The sequence below is a fragment of the Puntigrus tetrazona genome, chromosome 11, assembly GCF_018831695.1.
Source record: "Puntigrus tetrazona isolate hp1 chromosome 11, ASM1883169v1, whole genome shotgun sequence".
Classification (NCBI taxonomy): domain Eukaryota; kingdom Metazoa; phylum Chordata; class Actinopteri; order Cypriniformes; family Cyprinidae; genus Puntigrus; species Puntigrus tetrazona.
The window spans coordinates 19,298,881-19,317,092 of NC_056709.1; the positions used below are offsets into that span (position 1 = coordinate 19,298,881).

At 37.7% G+C, this 18,212-nt stretch overlaps 1 protein-coding gene across 3 annotated transcripts in view; it reads right to left on the reverse strand.

The window, feature by feature from the left end:
- Window positions 1–1,046: 1,046 nt before the first annotated feature.
- Window positions 1,047–18,212, reverse strand: part of rassf5 (Ras association domain family member 5) — a 37,480-nt gene continuing 20,314 nt past the window's right edge. For 2 of the 3 annotated variants that reach the window (XM_043252262.1, XM_043252263.1), the window contains exons 3-6: window positions 4,558–4,668; window positions 4,189–4,471; window positions 3,984–4,099; window positions 1,047–3,354 (exon numbers count right to left, since the gene is read on the reverse strand). In XM_043252262.1, coding sequence (XP_043108197.1) covers window positions 3,202–3,354; window positions 3,984–4,099; window positions 4,189–4,471; window positions 4,558–4,668 — 663 coding nt within the window. In that variant the 3' untranslated portion in view covers window positions 1,047–3,201. Of the gene's footprint in view, window positions 3,355–3,983; window positions 4,100–4,188; window positions 4,472–4,557; window positions 4,669–13,941; window positions 14,850–18,212 lie in introns of those variants that run through there. The other variant, XM_043252264.1, reaches the window with a different exon arrangement.

Below are 18,212 nucleotides of genomic sequence, written 5' to 3' on the forward strand. Positions count from 1 at the left end.
TGCTGTCTTTTTGTGGGGACTTAAAAGGTTTCTGGTTGTCCTTTAAATATTGCAAGACTTGTCCAAGTACGGACATGCTGTTGAAACTGTAGGTGGATTTTACCGAGTGTTTATTTAAAGTGTGGAGCCAGTTCAAACTACACTTACAGCTGAAAGTCGCATGCTTTTCTTGTAATCTGCCATGTATACACAAACATGTACATTGCGCTATATGACCCTTGGCTTTTCTTATTTGTTTTACACACAGCAGAGTAGTTGCTGTCATTGCACTGCTACACAGTCTCGTATAAATACATGGTTTAGCATGCATAGTAGCTAGATTACAAGTACTATATTACAAATCACATTTGGACAACTTTTGCACTAGGAGCAAGATGTGTATGCATTTAAACGACATGATTAGGGTTCCCTCTGCTGGTTTTGTATGGCTTGTGCAATCTTGATGCTACGCTAGTGTTGATGTTAAACTGCTTTATTTCCTATAATTTATAATTATTACCATAAAGGTAAAAAAAAAAAGATTTTTTTTTTATATTTCAAAAATTATAGTTATGTTATAATAGTTAAAAAGCTAATTGGCTCATTTCAATTTATTATTTCTAAACAGATTTGTAAATTAAATTTTAAATAATTAAAACTATAGAATTGTTAGTACATTTGTAAAAAAATTAATTTAAAAAATTTTAAGATGCATGATTTAGTTTAACCATAAAGGTAAAAAAATCATTTTTATATAGCAAATATTATATTTATGTTGTATTTATAATAATTTAATATATTATTATATATTAATATATTATTATATATAAGTTATTTGTCTCTCTCTCTCTCTCTCTCTCTCTCTCTCTCTCTCTCTCTCTCTCTATATATATATATATATATATATATATATATATATTTTTTTTTTTTTTTTATTATAGATATTGTATATATATTATATATATTGTATTTCTAAAATGTATTGTAACATTTATTTTTTATTTGTTCATAACCCCAGTTAGTTGCTTCATTTACTTCAGTGTAAATAAAAGACACTCATCACCATGAAAGGGTGACCTTTTATTTCATTCTTCAGTATATTTACAGCTTACTAGACATTTTAAACATTTGATACTCAAAAAAAAAAAGATTGCCAAATATTACTGATTCATCCACATATTCAAGTTTACACACACTGAAACTAAACCAAAAATAAATTAAACAAACGCACACACACGCACGCACACACACACACATACGCACACTTCAATATTTTAAACACTAATCCTAAAAAGTCCCAGATGACTTAATGACTTAATGGCTCAGACATTGAAAGCACCTGGCAACTGCCACTGAATGTGTGTGAACTCTCTCAATATGGAGTTATAGGGAAGGACATCTAGAGCATATGTACAGTACACAGTCAAGATAAGCTACACAGAGACTAAAGGCACTGCCAGCAGGAACATGGCTGTCAGGGAGAAGCATCCTGAGCAGACAATCAAAGCCCTGCCGCTTGCTAAGAGTAGAAGTGATACTTCCAGTCCAGCAGGATTTGTACCCATACAAGATCAAAATATACAGGCCGAGCACATGGGCAGAATGATCCAAATGGAAACGTATGACTTTAAAGTGCCTCTACAAACCTCTACCAGTCCGAATTATAACCGAGTCCTCTGCCATCACAAATCTGCTCGCTAAAGATGTCACGTTTGGTAATTTAAGAGACTGCGACTTTAAGGGACAAGAGAAATGATATATCAGTGCCTAGTACATCAAATTACGGGTTCACAGTTATTCCCGACCAATATGGAAAACCGCTTCAGTGCTATTGAAGGTTCTTCACAAAAAATAAATTCCCTCAGTGTCACAGACACGTTCAATTCACATGCACCTCCAGAATTCAGCAGACGCGCAATAAAATAGGCTTATTATCGAAGCAAAAAAGGAAAAAAAAAAAGTTAAATCCATCTCATGTTCCCTGTACAGAATAATATTGACTGTACATACTGGCGGACCACTCAGTGGTTTTTGTCTGTGTGCAAATCACAGACATCCTGACTTTTCGCTTTACGTTAGCGATAAGAACTTCATAAAAGCTTCATTTCATAATTACAATAGAGGGAGCGTGTTCTGTTTTCCTTTGGTGTAATACAGATTGAGATGCAGCTTGTGGTTTGGATCCGCAGAGCTTTTCAGAGAGCTGATCTAGGAGATGCCCTCTAATCTAGCATGACCTTGTGTATTTACCGTATGTGCTAAAAGCCGAAGTGATTCAGAAAAGCTTACCAGATAACCACAGCCCACAATCCTCACATCCACTGATGCTCCCTGCACTTGAGAGACTCTCTCGGTCTAAACGTGGGCCAGAGGAGCTCAAAATGTCTGCCTCTGAAAATGCTCAGCGGCCCAGATTTATTCAAACACTTTTTTTTAAATATATAGTGACCAGTGAGCTTCATTTAAATAGAAAGAAAGAGATATTTTGACTATTTTGAGTTGGGTGAGCTATTTAGCTGTAGGGTGAACCATTATCAGTAATACAGTACGTTTATAGTTATATTAAGACAATCTCCAGTATAAACAGTATTATTCATGTTTTTACAGTAGCATGTTACAATTGTTTATGAACTGTATAATTTGATATGTGGACACAGTTACTATTTGTCCTCTGATATCACGCAGGCATCGTATTTTCTGTAACTTAAGCCTCCCCACTTCCTTTTTGGAGAAGAACAGCTTTTTCACTCCGCTCTTTCATATAGATATTCCCTGATAGAGGACATGCGGTAGACACAAGCAGAGAGACCAAAGGGAAAGTCATGCTTTAAGTAACACTTGCAGTAGCAGCAATAGCAGCAGCATGTAAAAAAACACAAACATACGGGGTATGAGGGAAAAAAAAAAAAACAACAACAAAATGAAACCCATTCATATCAAAAAAGCATGACTGCCAGAAACATATTCCTGGGCTTTCAACAGTGTGCCATTTCTGGAGAGAAGAATTACTCTTGAAGTACTAAGCTTTAGTTCCAACCTCCTCTTCGTCTTAGCCATGTCTCGATCCCTTTGCCCGTCTTTTGGGGGTTAAAGGTCACAGAAGCATGCTGAGAGCTTGTACAAAGTCCTGAGTGGAGGTTTTGAGTGCGTCTGTTGGGCTACTGGTCCTCCAGGCTGGCCCAGTGTTGGCTCAGTGGGGTGAAGGAGATTCGTTGTCCCACATTAGCCCGGTTTGCTCTCAACTTGACCCAGAGCCTGTTGCAACTTCTCCCTGTAGGCAGCGTAACGCTGCTCCACCTGCCGCACGCGATCCTTCTCCTCCTTCTCCAGTATGATCAGGAAGTTCTGTAGCTCAGGGACTGAAAATGCATGCCACTGAAAGAAGACAAAACACCTTTCAGCAAAGCCAGATATATGAAATAAATGAGAGAGAAAAATATTTGTCTGGAATAGAACTGTCTATTAAACCTATGTTTTTGTTTGCATGCGTTAGGTTAATTGCGTGGCTTATGTCAATGTGTTTATCGGGACGTTAAGAGTCCGACTGAAAACAAAGGATGAAAAGACGATTTTTATATTACCACATTAGTTCACATTATTAATTACATTAACATGAAAAAAGTATACAAAATCATTGCAATAATGTTTTTTGATTTTTAAAATGATAAAGCAGGCTAAAAAATATAAATATAAAGTACAGATCTAATATAAGTTTATATTTGTAATGTTAGAGCCTAACCCATACAGAAAACCTGTTTATACTGCTTTCAGATAAACATTGTTTACTATTTTTTTTCATTATTTTTTCCCTGTTTTTTCAAACGTGTGTGTGTACTTATTTATGCTACACCGTAAGGACCAAATGTCTCCACAAGGATAGTAAATCCTGAAATCTTTGACATTTTGTGAGCGTTTCATTAAATGATTAAAATGCTTGATCATACTTATAGTGGTGGGCAAATATAAAAAGTATATATATTTTTAGACAGAATAGAAAAGCTCACCTCCACCTCGCCAGTCTCATTTTCTTTGAGTACAAAAGACAAGTTCTCCAGATCAGGACCTGCTACTAGCCTCAAGTAGAGTGGGCATTCTGATAACGGCAGCTTCTGGAAAAGATCTGGAAAAAAAAATCAAGCAAACAATACCTTAGCATTTATTACATGTGTATTTATTATATACTATTCAATACTACACTTGAAGGCTTACCCTGACTGTCTCGACGGGTCAGGCGGTAGAGGGCGAACTTCCGTGGGTTATCCTGTACCATGAACTTCTTCAGCAGGCCCTGAATGACCTCCCTGACCGTTGTGGTGCTGCTGATGTGTAGCTGTTTAACGGCCTCACTGGGCAGGTAAAAGGATGTGCGGTTATCTGAACTATCAGAAGAGGAACAAGGTCCTGGTGACTTCCCGTCCACAGAAAATACAGTCACGGGCCTGCGCAACTTCAAATGAACCTTTATGAAACCAGTGTATGTGCCGTCCGAGCTCTGGAGGAAAACAAAGCAACTTCAGTCAGGTCATTCTCAAATTACAACACCGAGCGCAAAGGCTTTGTTGGCAAATCGGTACTCACTAATTTCATTCCATTCTCCGTCACTTTGGAGTTGTAGTCATCTATTTTAGCTTTAACCTCTTCTTCTGTGAGGGATGTTGTCTTATCATCCTCTTCCTCTCTTGTGACATTCTAAAATAAAAACAAAAAAACGGTGAGCTCAAAGGTTAGATGAGGCGTTCTTATATCAAACACAGTAGAGTCCTTGTGCTGTATTAATGAGCTGTGGAGGAAAAGGCCATCAACATCAACACTGATGACATTATAAACATTTGCCATGACGTAACTTGTGAAGATGCCGCATTAGTACTCTATACTACCCGATTTGTTTGGAGAACTTTGCTTTTTGGAGTTCCTCTGAGTTAGTTCCACTGTAGTTTCAATTTATTTGCGATGACCACTGGTATTGAGTGTAAAGAGAGCAGAACACCTCTCTCAAGGAGGAAGAGGGGACAGCTGATGGCTGCTGAGATTGCAGACACTTACGTTTTCAAGATAACCAGTTATCTGCTCTTCACAAGAAGCTATTATGTGACGTATATGGAGAAACTGCCCTCTGCTGGATCCGTATTGAGTGAAACATTGGAGGATGGGAGATCCTGATTCTGAACTGAATATAATGGATCTAATGACTGTAATACCTTTAACTTCAATAATAAATGAGTTTTGTGGCTTTTAGTCCATATCTGCCATCTATTCGCTAATGTACTGCTAAATATGAACAAAAATAACATTTAGGAGATTGTAAACTTAAAATGTACAGAATATATATGAGAAGCATGAACAATAATGCTTGTCTGAGAAAAACATTACTCTTCAGTTACTAAGTCAAGTATCTTATATTCACCAAAAATACAATAAAATCAGAAATACTGTTTTTAAAAAAAAAATAAAAAAAATAGCATTATAATTTAAAATAACTCTTTTGTTTATTTTAATATATTTTAAAACGAATTTGTCCTGTGATGAAAATCTTAATTTTCAATATCATTACTCCAGTTTTCAGGGTCACATGAACCTTCAGAGATCAGTATGCTGCTTTGCTGCTCAAGAAACATGTCTTAATTATCGATGCTGAAAACAGTGCTACCTAATATTTTTGTGGAAACTGTTATGCATCGTACTGACCCCGAACTTTTGAATGGTGGTATACATAAACAATAACATCAACAGGCATTATGTTGATATTTATGTCTGAACCTTACTACTACTGTTATCAATCAAATTCCACAGGGCAGTGTCACTCAGTAAGTGCTACTACAGAGTCCAATCTCTCTGTGTGTGTGTGTGTGTGTGTGCAGGATGACAGTAACAGTTTAAATGCCTCTTGGGATTTCTTTAAACAAATCCAGGTTGATTAAGACAGGATAAGAGTCTATTCAAAGACATTTTTGGCCACTGAGGAGTGCTCTACTGATCCATAAAGATTCATCAACAGACAACAGGGAGAAACACCTATCATTTCAATCCTCTTGTGCAATCAAATCCCAAAGGAGGAGCTATTTATTCCCTTTTTTCAGGAATTGAACAGTGTGTTTTATATACAAGTAATTTTCAGTAATTTTTTACATAATCAGTAATTTTATGTACAAATCCTTTTCTAAGCAAAAATGAACAAATATAGTAGCTTGAGAAAAATGTTCATTTTAGCAGAAAATTTCAGATGCCACCTTTTTTCAGAGGTTTTAGTATAAAACATTTTTTTTTCACCCTCGGATTTTAAAATCTCAACCAAATATTGTCCTATCTTCCCATACCAGTTGACATATAAATCCTAATTTCAAGAAAATGGCCTTTAAGATTTTGTGGCCCAGGATCACACATAAAATCACAGTTACTTGCAAAGTTTTCAGCTTTTACTGTCCTCCAAATTTAGAAAAATGAGCACTGATCTGGAAAAATCCATGGTAGGGTCACACATTCACTCTAATGGATAGAAATAGTGGTTATGTGACACGTAAATTATGCCATCATTTCCAGTGACAGAAAGAAACGGTTCTCTAAAGGGGGTTTTCTGGGGGGGGCATCCAGTTCAGTTGCTGAGCAAGCCTTAGCAACAAAGATTCTGTGAGAGGTATTTTTAGCTACTAGCTGCATCCCCCGTAATACACACAAAGTGAGTTTCTCTCTTCTTTTCTGGGACGAAAGAATAAGAATGAAAAAGCAAGATCATTTATTCATGGAGATCCCAGGGGCGCCAGCATGGCAGCTCTATGTCTCATTGAGCAGAAAGAGACCGACTCATACACACATGAACACACAAACATTAAGCCTGAGTGGAGAGGAAGAAGAATTCATCTGGACGCTTAGCAAACAAATTAACTTCTGCCTGGCCCGCACACTACAACTGTCAACTGCCATGAACCAGCTCAATGGGCGGAAAGTTCAGAAATCTTCTCAAATGAGACATCTTGTTATGAAAGACGGAATCTGCAGACAGGAAATGTGCAATACTGCTGCACTTGTGCTATTGCGTCTTGTGGTATGTGGTGGCACGAAGAAACACCTCGCCAAATGAAGCGACGCAAAATCCTCAGTGAGGGGGAAAACTGCTTTAAATGTCAGGCCAAGATTTTCACAGCAACACTACATGAGCAATGTAGCCAAAACAATTCGATTTTTATTACACTGTTTATTTATTTTTTAAAACGTATAATATGTATAACAAATGTATAATATTAGCAGATTCTTCCTTAATAATTTCAGACTATGTTGTTAATTAAAAGTAAAATACAGTAAAATTCCAATACAATTAATGTAGACATGTTTTTCCATCCTTTTTTCCCCGCTAAATTATCCAAAGAAATTAAGATATGTAATTGTCTAAATTATCTAAATATATAAGTTCAAATGTTAGTGTACAAAAAAAAAAAAGTGATATTCATTAACACCAATTTTGTCATTAAAAAATGTCAGTGTTAACATAAATAAAACGTTTGTTTGGAATTATGGAAATGAGGCATGTTTACCAATGAGTCTGGAAATAATTTTACTACAAAACCAGAAATGCAATTGAAAAATATTTATAAAAATAAATAAATTAATAATAAATAAATAAAAATATTCATAAAAATATGTAGCTTTGTGCACTTTTTGCAAAACAGTTTTCACCTGCCTTACTGCACGTTTTGCAGTTTGTTTCAAAGAGAAATGTCCACGAGTAACACTAAAAACTGTTTTAATATTTGAACTCAGGCAAATTTTTTTATGGGTACGTATTGGGGTGGTTTGAAATTGAAATATCAGTGGACTGATAGTAATGAGTAGTTTTCAGATATCCCAGCATAAAAATATTATATATATTATATAAATTTATATGTATAATTTTTTAAGCATAACATGATATTCTTCAAGTAATTATGTTCAAATTATGTTTTGTTCATCGAAACTCTGTAAATTTGTTTAAAAAGGAATAAAAGGTGTCAGAATTTTACTCCCTCTAGTGTATAACTACCACCAGGTAGTTATTTTTGCAGTTTGCAGAGTTGAGAGGAGATCGCAAGCATTTTTTTTTTAGGAAACATAAAATGCAAAGAGAGCCAAGCTGACATCTTACAGTCAAGTGTTCTGCTATTTCATGGACTGTGCAATCGCTCGTGCAATATACGTCACAGTCACTTCCGCAAATGTTTCTGTTTTGTATTGCGTGGTTTAAACCAGAGACAATGATCAATTGTGTGAGATTATCCAAAAACACGTGTCATAGCTCGTAAAAAAATGATATGAAGTGGCATTAACGTAAAGTGTGTCATTTCTGTGCCTCTAGTGGCGCCAAATTGTACTGCAAAAAATGTCCATTTTCAAAGCAATTTTCCCAAACACTTCCAGTCCCTCCATGTACCATCAGTCAATAAACCAGATTTACACATCCGCTGAAAACAAATCCTCTGCCATTTCACAATCAATCAATCTGATGTTATTCATTATCACTGACAAGTAACGACAAATTTGTATATTTTTGTGGCATCCTCATTCTTCATTTTTCTCCCACTAACTCGAGCCCCTTGGTGCACACAACCAAAATCTCTCAGGAATTCCTGTATTTGTGACCAGAGGACTGTGAGCTGCTAAATATATCATTCTCCCTCCCTTCCTCAAATCTAAAGCAGAGAAAGTGGCCTTTTGGAACAATGGGGCGAAACAATGGAGACCAGTTTAAACGTTTTTGCTTCTGAAGGTCTCTTTCAGAAACAGTGTGCGTGTTTGACCGCACATGCATCTACAAGACATCCGAGAGCGGCCATCATATGCCATCGCCGTTAAATTTTCAGTGTGAGCATACGAATGAGCTCTGATTTTCTCTTGAAACACAGTGAGTGAAGAATCCTTATTGTCTGTGGAAGAATTTGTGGTTTTTGGCTGGAGAAAGTGTATAAGAGCGCATGTGACAGTGAGCGTGGGAGTTGTAATTGGGAAAAAGGGCATCATAAGTGTGTGTGTGATTGTAAGTGGGTGGGTGATGTGTGGGATCTCTCCTGTCTATTCACTGAGGCTCACAGTATCTGCTCTCATTCAGAGAGCTAACCACATCTGAGCTACACATGCAAAACAAAGCTAATCACTAAAGGTAAAAAGCTTAAAAAAAAACAATCCGTTGCAAGTTTCATGCATTAACAGAAATGCATGTTTTTAAAACATCTTCATATGCAGACACATGATTTAGTTTCAGGTCTGAGACAGAAGTCGAAGAAAGCTTGTACCTTTCGGATTTTAGCAGTGACTTAGCAGAAGCGACATCAAACGTGAACCGGATATCCTGGCAATGCACAAAATCAACATATTTTTGTACATTTTTTATGCATGTATTTCTTTATGGCGAACCACCAATTCCTGGCAGAACAATCAAGCCTGCTTTGAGCAATCAAACAGATAAAACCTACCTAACCTGTGTGAACTAAACAACATGCTTTCCTCTATTGAAGAATGACACTCATTGTTAAAAGCTCCAGGCCGTTCTTTAAATCGAAATGAGAGTTAAACAAACGGAGGAAAGAAAGTCATTGAAGGCCCAAGTGGAGGGTGTTAACCATGTACACAACAAAGGTGCCTTGGGCCATGACCTGAGCAAATATCAACTTTCGGAGCCTACATGACATGAAAGAAAAGGGCACGGCTGCAAAAGCTATCAGAGCGTCATCTCAAAGTCATCACTGCATGTCAGGCAGGTGTCCTTAAGCGCAGCACACAGCTACTCAGACTGATTAAGGAACACAATGCCCTGAGTGTCAGTTTCAGGCAGCGTGCAAGTCATATACGTCTGCACCTGCTGAATGGCCTCAAACCAATAATCTAATTCGGTTAGACGCAGCACGTACTGCTTATCAGCGTGAGAACCCTACTAACTAAAAATACAGGAAGTGAGAGTCGCAAGTGTTAGCCGACATCAGTTCTAGGGAACCCTGATGTTGAGAGGAACTCTTTTACACAATGAAAGTGACTGCTAATGTATTGATAAATGCACTGGCTTCAGCCGCAGTAAAAATCAGTCATGGCTAGTCAGAAAAAGGTAAGCAAATGGGAGTCTATTTATAGAAAGAGAAAGGCTCCTCCTGCACATGGCTGCATGCATGATTTTTAACAGCTCATGCGGGTTTCATCTACGTTTTCATATATTCTGTATTAAAAGCAATGTAAATATAAAACTAACACAAATACAAACACAAAAAAATACACATACACACACACACACACACATATATAAACATACATTATATATATATTATTATATATTATCTATTAGACTGTGTCCTATGGTGTAACATAGCAAAAATATTAATAAAAGCCCTTAACAAACAGCATGAGAGAGGTTTATCTTCAATGTTAGAGGTTTTCTTTTTTTTGGCATTTTAGCAGTCACACCACAGGACGCATAACGATAAGTCACCTACCCTATGCATGTATATGTATTTTTTTATATTTATATGTACGAATGTGTATATAATAACAATAACAATAATAATAATAATAATAAACACAAATATAATTTTGTGTGTGCATTGTGTGCATTTTATATATAAAATATATTTGATTATATTTTTTATATATATTAATATTTTATTAATATGTTTGGTGTAATCCATGTGAAAAAAAAGTGACTACATAAGCAATCAAAATACTCATCACTAGTCCATCAATAGGTGCGAGACTGCATTTCTCAGCATGCTTTCAAAAATTGAAATGCTTTTAATTGATCTTTCTTGCGTCTCTCTCTCTCTCTCTACTGTTTCTGCCGCAGTGTAGGAATGATGTCTTGCGATCTGCTCCCTCCCACACGTTGCATATGTGTACTCATTCTCTCCCTCTCTCTCATTACTGGGTCAAGTGTGCAGTAGGAGATTCTCCCCTCCCTCTCTGCAGCCCTGCACAAATGCAAAGCCCATCATCTGCATGCCTGAATAAACAGCGTAGAGTCCACAACACCAGGAAACACAAGCCCTTCGCTACCAAGCCATTCAAATGCCTTTCATAATGAAGATCTTAAATTATCTGTGCATTGTGCTTGGGTCTGTTTTGTTTTTATGCACCATTACCTCATGGCTTCCCTATATCAGTCTGATACATACGATTGAATTTGAAGAGCCATTCAATTAAACAGCTATTATAATGTTTGGAAATGAGTAAATGCGACTCATTCTGCAATAGCTTACCGACTAGGCAGCCATTTGCTGAAAGCTGCAACATCTACTAGATTTGAGCCTCTAATTGTTCATACAAAGGTTTATTAAATGGCTTATCATTTTTGCAAATAGCCTCATGTTTGCATGACAAATTCAAATGTTAAAATATCACTGGCTGCCCTTGAAGAAGACGCTATTTATTGTTTGATCTCGCTAATAGCTGTCATTTGGATTTAAGATTTACAGGTTAAAAAAATTCAAGACTTGTGTAATGGATTTGTGGGTTTGTGTGAATGCGCTGTCTTTAATAACTTCCTGGAATAATTACTGAACACAGAAGCAGCAGCATTTATCAAGGTACCATTACTCAGGGCTATTGGTTTAAAAGCCTTCAGCCTACTGCTTTAACCCGGCAAGGTACATAGGAAGTGTATTATTGATCCATAACGCAATTTTAATCCCATAAGAAGAATGTGCACACTAAAGTAAGAACCAAAGCTAATCTCCCATTTATCTATCCCTGGAGTTCTTCTAAGAGGACTTCCAGAGATGCTAAGAAGAATTAGGACAAGCTAACTTGCTGCCTATTCATGCTGCCTATCTAAAATAGCAAACAATAGAAGTCTTATTTCAATCTAATATACAAACGGCCATCACTTAATAGTTGAAATTACTGTACAAGTAACGCCTTGCACCTAGCAACACAGTACACAAACAGTCTTTCATAACAGCCCTGCTGGAAACACCAGGTTAGACCAGGTTTTGTTTTTTTTGTGTTGGGTTAGGTTGGTTTAACTTCAGTACAGCAGCAGCATTCAAAACACAACTTACACTATAATGTTTAAAAGTATGGGGTTACTAAGATTTGAAAAAAAAAAAATCATTTTCATCCATTACATATGCATTATACTGATAAAAATAGCATTTCTTATGAGCAGCAGATCAACATGCTGGAGTGATTTGTGAACAATCATGTGACACCAAAGACGGGTGTAATAATGCAGAAAATTCAACTTCGCGATTACATGAATATATTTCAGAACATATTAAAGTAAAAGATAGCATTTACAGTAAAAGTGGAATATTATCATTTTTTCTTCTATTTGTGTTCAAATAAAGACAGTCCTGATGACCGTAAGACACTTAATTCAAAATGTTCCCCACCCCAAACCTTTGAAAAATAGTGCTTGCAGTATGGTAACAGACTGACAACAACATAAAACGCAATCATTAAAACTGTACCCACTGAATGCCCTCAAACTAGCGGCTCACATTGTGTCCAGACAGAGATGCGAACAGGATGAATAATTCAAATCCTGAGAAGCTCTTTCCAAACCTGATACTGCAGAAAGTGATGTAAGGCTGGTCATCTCAGGTACAAGAGTTGAAGTCCGAAGTCTTTAAGGACATGAAATATCATTTCCACTTCAGTTGTGTTCTTTCGCTAGCTACTTTATTAGACCCGATGTACATTACGATTGACTTTTTGGTCACTAAACAACTTTACCTCAATTGAAGCCTAAGATAGAGCGAGGCCTACAGTAACAGGAAGTCAGTGTAAAAGCTATGGGGTCTTGTAAAATAACACATTCTTTGATTCAGGGAAGGACAGGCCTTTCTGGCACAATCAGCAACCATTTCCTTCCCCTCACAGCATTAGAGAGCTCTGAGGGTGTGAGAGTGCACTCTGTGTACACTGCCATATTTATAAGTGTCTACAATGAAGCTAACGCACGCATTAATGCTTTCAGTGGATGGCATTCATGCTAATACGTGAAACTTTCAGTAAAACAAACCCATGTAACAAAAGCACTTTCAATACATCAGCTCTATTGTAAAACACTTACTAAATTAGTGTGGAACAAAAACTTGTACACTTCTTAATCTTTCATAAGAACATCTTTAAGCTCTTATTATTGTACGTTTAAGTGACCTAACACAACAGTGCAATCTCCATCTACTAACCCTTTTTCGACAGTCAGCCTAACAGATGCTTTAATTCAAAGTGACTTACAGGGCATTCTAGGTATACATTTTTTATTTGCCTATGATTCCTTGGGAATCATACCCCCAGCCTTGATGTTGCTAGTGCTATAATCTACCAGAATTTGTGGCCTTCGTTTAATCAGCTTGTTAGAAAAACGGTAAACATACGGTCTAAATTGTGACTTCAAAGTAGGAAAGGCTAATATGGCTGCTATAAAAATCACAATAACTGACAGCAAGGAAAACAATGGATAAGCTTCTTTCCTATCCAATCATTAGTCCTTGAGAGGCTCTTCATTTAAAGTGTTTGCAGTTGCTCTGAACAGTGCAAGGTTTCCACTGACAGCGTTTCCATAGACATACACTCAGAAAAAAAAAAGTACAAAAGCTGTCACTGGGCCAGTATTATTTTACACCTTTGTACCTTCTTTACACCTAATGGTTAGACATTGGTCCCTTGTAGTTACTTATTAGTGTCTAGAGCGCATAACTAAATGGTACATTTCAGTACCTTTTGAAATGGTATCGCCCAAGTGACAGCTTTTGTATGGTTTAAAATGTACAAAAATCCCCAGCCCGTCATATCTAGCTTTAACAACCTTAACAGGGTTGAATGAAATGCAAAACAGACAGGGTATGTTGTCACTGAAAACATATCAGGTCATAAACCTGTTTCGAATGCAGCAAATGCACTTCCGTATACAGACTTCCGTGCACATCTTCTCATTTTTTTAAACAGTTGCGGATATACATACATATGCTCAATCTTCACAGTCCCATCCGTCTCGTGTTCATACACTACCTTAGCTACTTGCTTAGCCTGTGGCCGTCGAAAGAAGGAGGTTTTGGCGGTGAAGAAGGTGAAGTCATCGCTCTCCTCATCCAGGCTGCAGTACCCACTGCTCATGCTATTGCTACCGGTCATTTGCGGGGACGGATCCAGTTTGAAGGACTCCCTACGCGGGTCTTCGAGGGACCAAACGCACCATTCCAGGCTCCAGGGTTGGGAAGGGGAGGATAGGCTGGGAGCGGGGGACCACAGGTTCAGATGAAGGGCCAGAGCTCCACGTGCCACCGGAAACAAGCGTCGAAACTTGCAGAATGACGCTCAGCGAACGTTGCGGCCGGTATCTGATGCTCAGTTCCTGTTTCCACAGGTCACAAACAGAAGCAGCTTCTCCCGCTCTATTCAGCCGACAGCGTGGAGCTTTAAACCCACGACCGCTTGAGACGAAATACTAGCCCAGGGTGGAGGAAAGCATGTCAAGCAATACAAATTGCTTGCATTGGCATCCACCAGTTGGCACACAGTCACACAGTCTTGCAGTAAAAAGCGGAGAAGGTGTGAGAATGCTGCACGGGCATTGTGTTGAATGCCCCTTCAGCCGGCTGCGATGGATGCAGAAGTCTCCGGTCCACAGTGAGGTCTGCGACGGCTGCTAGAAAGGCGCTTGAAAATCAACCTGCCTCACAGTGACTGAGTGAGCAGAGAACTGACGTACTGCACCTCCCTCCCTTCCTTCTTCCCTCACACCAGCGCGCACGCTCTCTCTCGCTCTCTCTCTTTCTCGCTCGCTCGCTCTACCATCTGTGGTTGGGTCTGTTATCTGCCTACAAGCTTACGCAAACACCCTCCTTCTTCCCCCTCCCTCCTCCACTATCGCTCTTCCTGCATGAAACTGCTCTTTGCTCAACTCAAGAGACTTCCCTCTGTAGAGAAAGAGAGAGAGAGAGAGAGAGAGAAAGACGGGAAAAATGGAGAAAGATAATAAACCGGAAGAGCGAGAGAAGGAGAAAGAGAGAGAGGAAGAAAGAGAGAGCTCTCTGCATGTGGTCTTTTGGAGACTATTTTACATAGTACCTGATATGCAAAATGCCCCTGATGGCAGGCAGCGTGAATCTAGTATTGCTAAATGGCACTGTGACGTTAATACAGGCAGGACTGCAAAAAGCATTTACATGTCTTTCATTCTGTAAAAAGTAAGGGCCAACTTATAATGAGCCGGTCATCTATTTTGGTGATTTATTTTGTGATAACTGACTGTCTATAAATAAATGATTTTATGATCTGAGAAATAAAAAGAGACTGTGGACATGAACATAGATTGGTTGCCAATTATTTATAATACTCATTTAAAAAATAATGTGAAAGCATAATGACCATTCAAAAACAATTATTCCAAACAAAAATAATTACTAAGCTGGTATTCGGAATAAATAAATAATAATAAACATTGTACATAAATGTTAAATAAATTAAATGGTTTTATAATGTAATAAATAAAGAGGTTGTGGAGTTAAATGAGATGCCAATGAAATAGTCAAATGAAGAGTAAAATACTACAAAAAATGAATAATTTGAATCTATACGATTTGAACTTGATTAAAAATAAACAGTTTGCTGAATGATTTAAAAAAAAGATTGAATAAATTATTTAAAAAAAATAAATAAATACTGTAGAATGCTGCACATGGCCAATCAGAATTTCACTTCTGCTTTAGTTTGTACTACCACATATAAAATCTCCTATTGTGTAGTGCAAATACCGTTGGCTCTAGTGATAAATCACTTGTGATGTTCCTTTTTTTAAGTCGCTTTGGATAAAAGCGTCTTCTACATGAGTAAATGCAAATGTGATTATTTCTGAGAGCTTTTAAAAGCTACAGGTAGAGCTCTAACTGATCATCATTACTGTTGCACATTCTATAAATAATTCATCACACTGTAATGGCTCATTGCATTTTCCCCGCACAAGCCATATACTGCTAATAATACACTGAGAGAGAAATCTTTTTGTACTGCTTTTCACAAGGAACCTTTGTTTTTGTGATAAGAAGGAGAAGAATAAGATTACATCTAAAACAAAAAGAATGGACACAAATTAAAGCTGAAAACGATAACACACAAAACTGCAGGCTCCAGATCAACAGAAATCATTAGAAGTGTATTACAACATTAAATGTACATATGTTCCACTGGAGGTCAAAATTACAGCGACATCTGATCTCTCTTTGCATCCATCAAGGCTTTGGTCTTAACCTTTGACCCTGACCTTGGGGGAATTAGACACAAAGTCCAGCTGGAACACCAGTATATGTTAAATGAGAGTACAAGACAAGGAGGATATAAAATCATATCCATCAGTCCATTAACTAGGTATGGGTGACAAAGAGCAACTAATCCAATAGTCATTCACCAACCAACCAGATTAACTAGTTTATTTGTTTAGTAGCATACTGCATAGTGAAAACCATCCTGAAAAAGGTTAATACAATTTCATACCCATTAAAATATGGCTGCTCATGTTCTTGAATTCATCATAAGTAGTACATTTACCTGGAACCAGGTGAACCAAAACTAGCCTAATTATACAGGGCTTCCCTTAAAGGGATAGGTCACATAAATAAAAAAGATTAGCCTGCCATCTGTATCGTTGCAAAACTTTAACCCTTTCTTTTTTTATTTCTTGCCTTTCTTCACAAAATACTATATTTTGAAATATGTTTCAGTGTTGGTTTGTTCATATAAAAAAAGTCACCGAGTCCAATACTGTTTGGACCCTAAAGTTCCTCAAAAGACATCAAACTATTATATTTTTTCACATCCCCGCCATCAACTAAATGATAACTTCTAGTTAATTATCTAAATGCATGTGCCTTAAAGCAACAAAATTGCCTTTCATTCCTTTAGTGGCTGAATGTTACTATGGCACTGTGTCAGCTTAAAATGAGATCATTCATCACCTCGTTTTCATTCGCTTCTTTCCTCAGCTTGGTTTCTCCAGCAGGGAGACGATTTCTCACAAAGGGAGATAAAAGACAAGAAGAAAGAGTTTGCCACTATAAATGAAGGGAGGTTGAAAGCCACTTTGGAGTCCCCCTCTGCAGCTTTATTAGATTCTCATTGAACACTGTACTGGGCCACATTTCTTCCATCTTATTTCACTACCATAGATGCTTTTCATGTTCTGAACTATATATCGAGTCCGTACCCATAAACGCTAATGGCTGATGCGGTGCTCGAGCAGCTATGGACATAAAAATATCATCACTAGCAGCTTATGACAAATTACCTAAAGCGGTGGCCTTGGGTTGCATTATCATAATCAATGAGCTGGATCACTGGGAAAGACAGAGGGGCTTGGAGATGTTCGATATTCAAACCCCTCGGGAAGAAGAAAGGTCCTCTTTTGGCTACTGTCAATACACTCCAATTAATTCTCACTAGAACTCAATCGTTTCTCTCAAAAGAGTTTGCAGGGGGGATTATGCAATTGCCCAGAAAAGCATAATCAATAGCATAGAGGGATGGATGGAGTGTGCAAAATCAAAGTAAAATCACCCAGACTAAGAGCATCACACAGAACCCCCCTAAGGGGTCCGAAAGGAAGCAAGGTACCTCCCTTCATAAATGCAAGTGGAAAGTGTCATTTGTCACCGTCAAATACAAGCCGTAAAGTTGTCTCACTGCTGTATGAAGTATAAAGTGAAGAGGCCCACTCTAAGTAATCAATGTGCCGACAGAGAAAATGCATTTCAAACAATCAGCCATTTTTCTCTACAGGGTAGCAGAAGGTTTTGTATTCTCCCTAAACGCTCCTTGCTGTAATCGCTGTGGTATTGTGCTGGAGACACATTCTGAGAGGAGTAACTGGAGGCTTGCATGGATCCTGACACTGGACTCGGCTCGTGTTTCACAGCGGTGTTAAGTGCCGTTACAACGCTCCATATGATACGTTTCTGATACGGCTACAACACCTCTCTCCCTCGCTCTCGTACTTAGTTAAATAATGCAGACGGTCTCTGATTTCCACACTTTGCGATGACAAAGTGTGAAGGAAACTCTGTTTGTAGGGCTTGCTATGTAACAATGCCATATTTATAATCCATCATCATGCTGTGCTGTTTACAGAACCTACTGTATCTATCGTTTTTATGTTTTCGGACTTCCTCTTCTTCTCAACTTCCTGTGGCCAATGCAAATCATATTCTCACTTATGAATTGAAAACTTGCCAGTTCTTCAGTTATGACAATTTCCCAGCCCTAGGTACAATTCTAACAACCTAGACTCT